The 12,660-nt window shown below is 35.1% G+C and overlaps 1 protein-coding gene across 1 annotated transcript in view; it reads right to left on the reverse strand.

The window, feature by feature from the left end:
- Window positions 1–12,660, reverse strand: part of SPPL2A (signal peptide peptidase like 2A) — a 43,338-nt gene that overhangs the window by 5,132 nt on the left and 25,546 nt on the right. Inside the window, exons 11-15 of the mRNA XM_037504148.2 lie at window positions 10,040–10,096; window positions 9,792–9,845; window positions 9,229–9,331; window positions 7,153–7,230; window positions 5,754–5,914 (exon numbers count right to left, since the gene is read on the reverse strand). Of these exons, the coding sequence (XP_037360045.1) occupies window positions 5,754–5,914; window positions 7,153–7,230; window positions 9,229–9,331; window positions 9,792–9,845; window positions 10,040–10,096 (453 nt within the window). The remainder of the gene's footprint in view (window positions 1–5,753; window positions 5,915–7,152; window positions 7,231–9,228; window positions 9,332–9,791; window positions 9,846–10,039; window positions 10,097–12,660) is intronic.

Genomic DNA, 12,660 nt, shown 5'->3' on the forward strand with positions numbered 1-12,660 from the left:
ACACTACTTCTTTTTGGATCAGAGAAATTTAAAGAAAGGAATGAAAGACTCCAAGTAAAATATTAAAATACTTCTCTCATTTTTTTAAAAAAGTTTTTGCTTGCCTTCTTATTTCCCTTTTCTTTTTTTCAAGATTTATTTATTTACGCATAAAGAATTGTGTTGCAGGCCAGAGGTGTGGGGGATGAGAGGATTCACCAGAGACAGAGGGGGGAACAGAACAGGCAGACTGACTGAAATACACTGCTGAGGGGAACAGCAGGCGAGACAGGAGAGGTCTGCTGTGCCATGTGGGTCACCTCCCTGGCCGGGGATCAAACTTGTGCTGCAGTGGCTGTGGAGAGCTTCACAGTGATGACACTGTTAAGTGATGACACTTAACCTCTGTGCCACTAGGAAGGCCCCAAAATATTAAAATACTTCTATGAAGTCTCTAAGTTACTAGCAACAATTTGCCCTTTGAAAACAGCATTTTAAAAGTCTACGGTGGAAAGCTGTTTTTTATCACCATTTTCTTGCACTCAACTTTAGTAACAGGCATTGGAATAAACCAAGTAATTAATCATGGAAACAAATGTGCTATCACCTTAGATTCTGCCTTTAGTTAACTTACTTGTTTTATACTCGATTATTTCAAAACTATAGCAAAAGTTTTGGTACTTTAAAAAATTACAAAGAAAGATTAAAACATTTTAAAAGTGTCTCACTTTACAAAACCTTATTAACAATTTTGGTAATTTTATGAGGGCTCCTAAAACAATCAAGAAGCTTACATACACATGCACACATGAGATTAAAAGTCAGTGGATTAAGGACTGACCATTATAGTTGCTTTGCATGAAGAATTTCAATAACATTAATTAAGGATTTACAGTATATAAAACACCTTATCGATAAATGGGAAAGATGACCTAATTTCATTTGCAAAACTTTTGGAAATCTGTTTGGAGAAGGCAGATTTGAAGTTGAAGTTACATTAGGTATATTCTAGAATTGCGATGCTATGGAGATAAAGGAGGGACAGAGGAAGGAAAGGTCTCTATTAGTCTAAGAGAGAAACCAGTAACTTCCTGAGGGTGTCTTCAGCATTGACTCTCAGGTCTATCCTATACTGGCTCCAAGCCTTGTCTTCCTCTGTTTCACTAGGCTTGTTGAGGTTCCCTGTCTTTCTTTAGCAGTCTCTGCCTAGCATTGCCTGATTTCAGCACCAACTGCCTCACAACGTCCTAGGTTAACCCACTTCAGTGGATTTTAGATACTTCTACTTGCCTGTATTTTATTTTATGGGTGAAGAGACAGTTTCAGCAGATTAAGAAATTTACCAAAACTGATACCAAAGCCACAAATGACAACATTCAAGCTAAATTAATTTTGACTTTGAAGACAAGACCATGAGAAGATTTTCACAATAAGAGGGTGTAATATTGTGAAGGTATTACATTCTGTAACTGCTAAAAATGTGAGGTTTCCGAAAGCATAAGACTCTCTCCTGGAAGCAGTTAGCTGTGATCACATAGCTACTAACAAAATCAGAATTCAAATTTAGGCAGTCTGACACCAGACTCCATGTTTTTATTACTATGTGCTATTTTATATTCAAAGTGTCTTTACTAAAACAATTATGACAACACTACAAAATGAAAAGTGTACAACCAAAGGTGCCCCACCTTTTCAGACACTTCTAATTGGATTTTCTTACACTCTAACTGCCTTATTTAGCTACTATGCTATGTGAGATCCTTGGAGTTCACCCTTCTGAGGCTATGTATTATTGCTTTGTGTTCAGCTACATGATTTTTCCCTTTAGGGGTAGCTGCTATGAAGAACTGACTTTTTTTCAAGATTACAATTTTTACAAATCAAACTTGGGAGGCCTCCCTGGTGGCGCAGGGGTTAAAGACAATGTTATCAAGTTATTGCCAGCCACTGTAGCTTGAGTCTGATCCCTGGCCAGCCACATGGCACAGCAGACCTCTCTTATCTCCCCGCTGCTCCCCTCAGCAGTGCATTTCAGTAGATCTGCCTGTTCTGCTCCCTACTCTTTCTGGTAAATCCTCTCACTCCCCTGCACCTCTGGTTTACACCCCAGTTCTTGTATGCATAAAAAAATAAATCTTTAAAAAAATAAAAATTGAACTTGGTCTGTCCAAGGCAAAGTGTCTATTCATAAGGAATATAAGTAGATTCCTTGGTTGAATTCCCTCCTTACCTACCATCCCTTTTCACCTCAATAAACATTATGGAAGAAAAAGGAGAGATGCTACAATAAACCAGAGAAAAAACAAGCTGTAGAGTATTTCCAAAGAAACACAATGTTACTGTTTTACATATACTATATCTATAAATATTCAATTATTTCTAGGGTGAATTGGCATAAAAAGGTCTGGAAGCTCCACATAAATGGTTTAAAGTAGCTGCCACTTAAGGGGTGGGGAAAGGAGAGGGAAGAATGTTTACTAAACAGCCTTTCATGTTTATTTTAGACTCTTGCATTGCATGCTTAAAAATACATGATGCAGAAAAATAATTAAAGTAAAAACAGAATTGGAATTTCACATTAGTTTTGTCCAAATTTTAAAATCATTTCTGGATAATACTCTAAAAACAAATTACTAGAAAAAAAAATGGTAAAGTATTGGTACATGCCTATGAGAGAATATTATACAGATATTAAAATGATTTTTACAGGGAATTAACAATGAAATAACACAACTATGCAGTGGACAAAGTAGAGATTTCTTTAGCATATGTCATCATCCACCCACCTATCCAATCATCTAGGAAGGCATGAAAAGAAAACTCATTTACAGCTTAAAAGTGGGTTTCTCTAGAATTTTGGGTGGACTTAATTTATTTTGCACTTTGCTACACTTTTAAACTTCTTTGTAATAAGTACATATTTTCTTAAAAGGCTGTATTAAAGGGAAAGGAAAAATTCATAAGTAAAAAAGTTGGCGATGAGGATACCAAGAAACATGGTTAATTCTGTAAAATTACACTGGTGCTTTTATGAAGTCACAAATTTAAATTCTAAACTAAAGATGTAAAGCTAATTCTAAACAAATTTTCACTGCTGCTTGTCTTCTTTGTCCTGATTTGCCTCATAATCAATCAGATAAGTGCCACTGTTAGTAGAAACCTCTTACTCACAGTTCTGTCTTGAGTCTTTTCTTCTCTCTCCACGTTCTCACTCATTGAGTATACAGATGACACTCCCATATTTCAATCTCTAACTAGGTCTGTCTCCTGTACATGAGGTAATACTATTTAACTGCCTATTATTTCTCTCCTCTTGGTAGTTCTTTAGGTACTTTGAAATGTCATCATCTTCATCTCAGTGAATGGTATGACCACTCACTCACTCAGTTATCCAACCAGAACTCCTGGACCTCATTTTCTTCTCTCCTTACACTGAACTCATCACCAGATCCCATCAATGAAACCTCTAAATCTCTGTTGACTTTGTCCACTTCTCTCAAATTCACTTCTTTACTAATTCTGGCTACTAATGCTTCTCATTGTAATAGTTATCTCCAGTTTTGCTTCCTCCTTCAGTCCATTTTTCTAGAGTTCTTTAAAACCCGTTGGTCTCCAGTGTTCTTAGGACAGACTCCAAACTCTTTAATGTGGTTTGCAAGACTCTTACCCTTGCTTCCTTCTCCAGTTTCACCCTAAACTTTGCTTATGTGCCATGTTCTCTTCCCTCTTTGAATGCCTGATTACCTCAATATTGAACACATGGCTCAGTCTTAAAATTTCAATGTAAACTTCTCATTCTTTAAGAAGCCTTCCCCAAATCACTTTTCACTAATGGAAACTACAAGCACTCAGTGTCCCACCTCTAGCTTTCATGACACCCTGCCATAATTAATACACTTATTTATTTTTTAAAGATTTGTTTATTTATACAAGAACGGGGGAATAGGCCAAAGGCGCGGGAGGGTGAGAGAATTCACCAGAGGCAAAGCGGGGAGCAGAACAGGCAGACGACCGAAAACACTGCTGAGGGGAGCAGCAGGAGAGGCAGGAAAGGTCTGCTACACCATGTGGATATCTCTCTGGCCGGCCAGGAATTGAACCTGTGCTGCAGAGGCTGCGGACAGCTCCACAGCATTGCGCTCAACCCACTGCGCCACTGGGGAGGTCCAACTAATACACTTATGACACTGTACTGTTAGTGACTCTATCTGTATCCCTCACTAGACTCTTAACTTTTGAGATGCCATCATAAGAATAGGCCTGTTTCTAACATTTTTTATCACCAGCACCTAAAGTATTACTGGGCTCATAGAACTGCTCAATAAAAGCTTACCAAATGAAGAAAACTAAGACTATTTAAAGCCTATTAGTAGAGTATGTGTTGGAAGACATACTTTTATTTTTCAAGATCTGTAAAAGTGAAAAAATCATTGTGGAAAAGTTACAAGCTGTTTTACTAGTGTATTCAAGGACCTTGTGGTAAGAAACTAATTCTATGCATATTAATATAAACAGAAATGGCAGACTAGGCAGGTAATATTTTCTCCAAATCGCAAAAAAATTACAAAAAAAAATGGACCAGTGTTTTTTCTAATTATAGTAGTCTAACTTAGTGTATTAATCACTTCTTCTTTTTTTTTTTTTTTTTTTTTTTTTATAGAGGCATGCTTTATTTATTTGTTTGCTGGTTTGTTTGTTTGTTTGTTTTGTTTATACATGCACTGGGTACAGTCAGAAGCGCGGGAGGGTGAGAGAATTCTCCAGAGCCAGAGCAGGGAGCAGAGCAGGCAGAAGGACCGAGGTACACTGCTGAGGGGAGCAGCGGGCGGCAGGAGAGGTCTGCGCGCCATGTGGGACCCTCCTCCGGTGGCCGGGGAGCAGCCGGGGATCGAACCGGCGCCGCAGAGGCCACGGGCAGCTTCGCAACCCAGCGCTCAACCGCTGCGCCACCGGGGAGGCCCTAATCACTTCTTCTTAAATCAAGTTAACACCACAGACAAATCACAAAATGAACATGAACTTTGAACTGTTTATCTACTAACAGAAGTGCAGGCACCCACCCAAAGTATCTCTTTTTGTTCATGTTAGCACTATCATGCATGTATAAGGGTTGCTGGAGGAGGGCTGTTTGTTTTAATAGGGCAAAAAGAGTTAACCACCACATGAAGGAATCAATGCCATGACCCTGACCTCTGGGGTTTCCCAACCCTCATTAATTTCAATGCAAACAAACTTTACTGGAATACCAAGAACATTTAGAAAAAGAAGAAAGGCATTTAGCTTCAATGAAGAAACAAAATAAAATACATTCTAGTATCAAGAATTTCTCTATTCTGGGAATTTTAAAGGAAGTTCAGTCTTGATCCACATAAAACTAAAATGAGTTTATTCATAGGTCCATTTATCTGCAAAACCTTAAGATTCTTTTAACTACAAATAACTAATATCAGTTTCTCAGTACTTATTTTAAAGAGAGTTTAATCTTTCATAGTCTGCTTTTGTGGATTTTGAAAACTCATGTTGAAATACTGTTCTGGCTTTCCCTGAGACTCTCCCACTGCTTCTTGGTAGTTTAGTTTGAGGAGTAGGGAATCGGATTACAGTGGGGATGGGAACTGATGATGCAGCAGGTGGACAGTAAGGGGACAGTAGTGGAAAAAACTTAGGACATCCTGACAGATAATTTTTTGGCACATAAAAACCACGCTACATAGATGGCAAAGTTAGTGAATTATGATATAAGGTAACTTGATAACTGAAATTTAAGAACATACCTGGTAGTTGCTACCTTGCCAGAACTTTTTCATTTCCTTGCGTCTCCAAGCAATAACTGAGGCAGTAATAAGTGTGCAAGGTACTAAATACAGGAGAGCAGGTTGCCCCTTTTTCATCAGCACCAGGACAACAAATGTCAGTACTGTGCCAACAGCATAGGCTATAAGAAGAATATCAGTCAGTCATTTGCACATGTTACCCAAGCTGGATTTTAATTTCCTCTTTGAAGTAGTTGTTTTAAAGTACTTCTGAGGACCTTTTTTTGCTCTGGCTTTCCTTAATTTCCTCATTTTCTTGCATAGTAATTAGGAGAGATATTCTACATAGCTTCTGAAGAATTTGGAACCTGGTTAATATTTCAATTATAATTAATCTAATCATTAATCATTGATAAAGATAAAATTCAAGAGAGTCGAAATTATCTGTCACCGTTAAGGATGCTGAATTGTTCCACTTTTTAGAATGCTGGAATGTATACATGTAGGGACAACTGATTCCTTTGAAACTCTTCCCAATATTGATTATATACTTCCTGGGCTTCTCAGCATCGTTTGATCTTAATGACTTAGGGTCTCATTAGGAACACAAAATTTAATCTACCTCATGATGAGGCAATAAAGAGCTAGGAAGTTTAAGTGAATTGCCCTAAATTACATAGCAGAATGGACATATACTCTGTTACCTCTGCCCTTTCAGTGAGTGTTATTTATTCTATCACCCTAACTGATCCTGGACTCTTAGAAAATACCATACTTAATGGGCTCAGACTGCTTTTCTTATTTCTTTAGAATTTTTTCTCATTTCACCTACTTAGCTGTTCTTTCTTGCTGTTAGGGTTCTTATTTTAACAATAAGTTAAAGAGTATTCTCTAACATACACTTTAACGCCATACTAGAATTGAAAAAACCTTGCTAGAACTGTATCTGAATGGTACTGGGACAGGCCCTTTACCTAAGAACTTTGGCATATGAATTTAGAGATACCTATTTGATATGTTCAAAGTATTTTTTTGCTTACTTCTTGTCTGCTTTCAATAACAGACATTCAGAACAAGTTATAATAACTACATCTGCTATCCCAGGTAAGATGTATTATAAATTCATTTATATAAATACAGTGTTTTTTAGAAATCAAGTATTATACAATTTATTGACTACATATGTGCCTGATGCTCTAATAAGCCTTTTATATGCAGGCCTACTGTATTCCTTTCACATGTAATTTCCCTATGATATATAAGTAGTAAACAATAATAATCCCTTTTTGATGGGAAAATAAAAACAACTTGTGTTACTAATTAATGGTGAAGAATTAGAATCCAGGACTCATTCTTCACGTCGACCATTTCCTTTAGACAATACAATTCAACATAACAAAAAGAAAAAACAAAAATGTACCTATTACGGAGGAAACATAGTATATAGACGAAGAACCAGTCTGAACATCAAATCTTCTACAGTATGCAATCAAAAGACCTAAAAGAACACATACAACATTATTTTCTTAAAACAACAGCAACACAAATTAAACTGTGGCAACAGTGTATGTTGCATTTAACTTATATTTTTGCATATTAACAACATTAAAGTACCTCCAATTGTGGACAAAATTTTATATTCTGATTTTTAAAAACTTTAATATATTTTAAACATTTTCCCAAGTAACTGAAGTCTTTAAAAAACATGATTTTTTATTAGCTGTTTAATATTCCCTGTCACAGAGAAAGAAAACCTTTTTTTAATATTTCCATGTTATAAGTTGTAATGTTTTTGCTTTCATTTATAATTTTATTAATGGATCCTCTTTTTTCCCTTGGTTAGTGTGGCTAAAGGCTTGCCATTTGTTATCTTTTTTAAATAGTAAACTACTTTTTTTATCTTTTTTAACTACTTTTATCTTTTTTAACTACTTTTTTAAACTACTATTTTTTATCTTTTTTAAGTAAACTACTTAAAAATAACAAAATAATTTTACTAACTTTAATGGATATATGTATTAGTTTCATTTCTCTATATAACTAATAAGTTCCTTGTTATTTTTACTATATTTGCTGTTTAATCAAATTTCTATATGTTAAAAAAAATGGTAGGGGCCTCCCCGGTGGCACAGTGGTTGAGTGCTGGGTTGCGAAGCTGCCTGCAGCCTCTACAGCACCGGTTCGATCCCCGGCTGCTCCCCGGCCACCGGAGGAGGGTCCCACATGGCGTGCAGACCTCTCTTGCTGCCCGCTGCTCCCCTCAGCAGTGTACTTCGGTCCTTCTGCCTGCTCTGCTCCCCGCTCTGCTCTGGCTCTGGTGAATTCTCTCACCCTCCCACGCTTCTACTGTACCCAGTGCTTGTATAAATCAATCAATCAATCAATCAATCAATCAATCAATCTTTTAAAAAAAAAAAAAAGGCAATTTCCCCCCCAAATTAGAATTTTGCTGTTAGCATTGTCAAAAATTCTTTTTGAGTGCAATTTTCTTTCTTTGACATTCACTCAGGAATGCAATATTTATATACTATTTTAATCAATTCTATGCAAAGTACTATATATAAGGTTTTATATAGCACTTAGTATAGCACTGGTAAATGAGGGATAAATTTAAAGATATTCAAGAAACTTTAAGTTACTCAATTGAATGTTTTCTCTCTTTATCAACTATGTGAATAAAGACTCACTGAACTAAGATAGATACTACACTGGGCTTTGCTATGCCAACTCACAAGGCAACGCTATTAGCTTATTTCTCTCAACTTGACTTTACCATGTAAATAAAAAGACTTTTAAAAAAAGATGGGTACTCTTTACTCACCCTTAGGGAGTCAGTACATAGGAAAAACGTAACGAAGTGAGGAAGGATGAACTCAACTGACTGAGAAATATTAATTACTTCTAAGCTATATTATTACTGGGCTGAGATTAAGTTTATTCTATAGGTAATCCAGTGAGAAAAATAAAGAAGAACTACAATATTTTTTAGAGAAGATATGCTAGAAGCCAATCGATTCCACCACATGCCATACATTTTTGTACTATAGTGTGCTACAACTGATGTGGTACCGTTTCTCCTCTTAATCATGACCTTGCCTAGTAATCCTAAACCACTCTTCCTAAAATGTAACTATTATTTTTAAATAAAAGTAACAGAAACAACTATAATAATTTGATATTGTTAAATTCAATTTTTTTAAATGGGTTGAGACACACAAATTTTTTTTTTTTTTTTGGGAGATCAAACTGACCATAGTTGCTTACTGTAAGCCACTTCTTGAGCCATGGGAGATATATGTATTTTGGTTGCTTCCATCATTTGAACTTTAACTTCTACCCCTTGAAATGTTTTTTTCTATCTTTGTCACTGATCCCAGCTCTAATGATAGCCAGAAATACTTAATAAAGGGTAGATAACTGTTAATAGATTCTATACATATGATAGTTTAAAAACATTAGTACATTTTTACTGAAATTGTTACACACAACTGCTTACCTGGTATAATAATGTCTCCAAAACCCAACAGTGAAACTGGCATATAGCACACATGCATTACTGAGAAGTAAGTTAGCTTTGGCACCCTGATGACTACTGGTAACTGTAATAAATTAAAAAAAAAAAAAAAAAAAAAGGCCAGCAATAAGTCTCTTAGGAATCTTAATTCTTATCTTTTAGAAAAGGAAGGACTGATATAGGAATAGTTATTTTAACATTTTTAAATTGACATTTTAGAAGAACTTGAAATCAGAGAACATAAACTATGCACACATATATATTTACATACACACACTCACTCTGAATGTATAGAAACTCAAAAGAAATAGAGACATAGTTTTGGAAAAATGAAACACAACACACATATAGGCTTAACATTATTAATCCAGTATTCCCATGTCTAATCTTTTTTTCCCTTTTTTTACCAAAAATAGGACTCAGGCCTTGAAACAGATTTTTTTTTTTTTTTTTTGCAATCTGGATTTTTTTTTCCTCAAAGAAGAATCTTGTCTCAGAGGGTATGATTTAAGGTCCAGTGAACATATCTGAAATACAATCCTTACTTTCTCATGGGGAGCTGAGGGTTGAGCTGTGGCTTCCACCAAGTTTCCATCATTCTAGGATGAAACCCAAGTCAATAGGTATTTAATAATTTAGAATTACTATGAAAAGGGCTATATTTTGTGAGAAATAAAGTTATACAATACCTTAACATGCACTACATGACCAATGAATTATACAGGGAGGCAAAATTATTTACTGGACACACATACATACACTGGCAACCACTGCAGTAAATTGTCATCCTTACCTTTTCATTATTTCTAAAAGGTCCAGCTGCAAGTTCAACCATGATACTCTCACCATTCTAAAATTGAAACGGAACATGAAAGAAACTGATCATTTAATGAGAATAATATGACATTACTTAAGAATGATTTGACTCTATGTCTACTCTAAGCTGATGAAAAATGAATCACAGACTTTTTTGTCTAAAACAGTCTCTGTAGAAAGCAAAAATTGGCATCATCTAAAATAAAAATGCATTTAGCATAGTGCTCCACTTTTTCAGAGCTCAACAATTATCAGAAATTGGTAGATAAACTGATTTGTACTCATGTATTAATATCTAGTATTTGTAATAGGCTATAAGTGCTTTAAGTTATGTCATATACTATCTGTCCTGTCATTTTTAGTAATAACAATGAATAGGGATATAAATACTAAAATTTTTTATATTCAGATTTGTAATAAGTATTGGTAACTTTATTTGAATAAATATGCATTTGACCTTCTGGCTACCCACCATAATAACAAAGCAATCAAGAACTAAAGAACCTGAGAAGTTTCTCTAGCTTGATTCTTGCCCAATTTCAGCCCTGCCTGTGTTTTATTTCCCAATCAAAATATTAATCTTAGCTGAATTATCCACCATTGTATCTGACTAAGGTTTTATTATGTGAGAACATCATTTAAAATTTCTTTCCTGAGAGTCATGTGTGTAGTGGAGAAGAAAAATATTTTGAGGTAGCAGCTAAGATTGCATGAGTACTCATTTTATGCTTCACATTATGATACATATGTTATTAAAACAGGTAGTGGGAAGATAAATGCCAAATTTCAGGAAAATTTGATTGACTAACTTCAATATTTTCCAGGGGTGGAGTGCATTGGAAAAATAGCCTGAGTGTTTTAAAAAGGGTTTTAATGATACCTGAGCTGGGTAGAAAGGATAAAATCCTTAGATACAAAAGTCTTTTCCTGATGCAAAGCTTTGAGTTCCTAAGTCACAGGAGTTTAGGAAAAGAAAATAATAATAAATGCAGTTCTCTATATCAGACTCCCATGATGTGACTGAATTTCCAAATAGCTCATATTGGTTCATTTCTAACTGTTATTTAAAACACTGAACTGAAGACAATCACTAATGTCCTCTCATACATTCAAAGATATCTGAGTAACTACTATTTCAAGATACTATACCAAATATAGTTGTGGATTTAAAAAAAATATAGTTGTGGTTTTATGGCCACTAAACCTTCCAATTCATTCAAAGTATTCTAACACCAGAGTCAAAAACAGTTAGTGTCCAATATTTAATTCTCAAAATTTTAGGTAAAAACCACAAAAATCAGTAATTACTACCTGATTTCATTTTCAGTTACCTGCTAAATTAAGGTGTATAGCCTAAATAAAAACAACAAAAAAAAAATGAGACTGAGGTGTTAAAGTAAATCTACAACTGTGAATTCCAAAGAGCACTTTAATCTTTGCTATCATATCAGATTACTGAAATAATATTCCTAGTCAATAAGAAGATTAAAAAAAAAAAAAGATGAAAAACTCCCTGAGCGCAGCAGAAAAAAAAGTATACTCAAAGTCATCTTTATTATTACCCAATATCTTTAAAATGCTAAAACTTTTTATGGAAATGGTTTTCCATTCCAAAATGACACATTTGGCATTTATAAACTGATACTAGTGTTAGAACAGAAATATTATTTTTAAAAAGAGTTTTAGTTTATAGCCATGTCCACTGTGTAATAAATGTGTCATATGCTATAACTATCTGCTGACTTACGGGAATGACTTTGTAGAGAAAATGATTTACTTTCTTATGAATCTCTGAGGGAATGACCTACATACAGAAACATTTTGTTCAACCAAATAAATTGACACAAGGCAGTTTCCATAGAACTTCTAAAAATGCTTTAATAAATTAACAATTTTTATTATAATCCATATACTAGTTCTATGCTTTTTTAAGTTACTATTGTTCCATGAAGTCAATGAGTCAAACAGCTCATCATTAGGACAGGGAAAGGTGCTAGTAAAAACATTTTGGGTAGGTGTCATTAGGAACAGTTAACTACATGCTACCTATTGCAAGTTCAGCTCTGCAGTTGGGCACGTGTTTGTCTTATGTCTTTACATCAAATATCAGAAGTGAAAATTTTTACAGCTATTTCACAGATGGCAGGATACAGCTTAAGGCTCGAAGTAAAATGAGAAAAGTGGGGGAATTAAGCAACAATTAATATATTCATGAGATAGCATTAGGAACAAGGTAGACAAGTTGGGAAAATAATAAGGCCTACCACTCACCCAATACCTCTCCCTTATTCTGGGAACACAATATCACCATTTTTTTTTTTTTTTAATATTTAAGGAGCAGGTTTATTAGGAAAAGGGATAGAAAAATAAAGGACACTTGCATAGACACAAGCGGGCAGAAAGAACTGCCAATACCACCATTTTATTGTGAAACTAAAAGCAGAGCTAGGAAAGAATGACCTAGGAACTGCCATTTGCTATGATTCTAATTTCATGGAAAAATCCAGTTCAAGAGAATAATCAAATGGACAGCAACAGAAAGGAGGTATGGGCCTCCCCAGTGGCGCAGCGGTTGAGCTCTGGGTTGCGAAGCTGCCC

Source organism: Talpa occidentalis, unplaced genomic scaffold (genome assembly GCF_014898055.3).
Source record: "Talpa occidentalis isolate TD23 unplaced genomic scaffold, MPIMG_talOcc4v2.1 talOcc4.11, whole genome shotgun sequence".
NCBI classification, from domain to species: domain Eukaryota; kingdom Metazoa; phylum Chordata; class Mammalia; order Eulipotyphla; family Talpidae; genus Talpa; species Talpa occidentalis.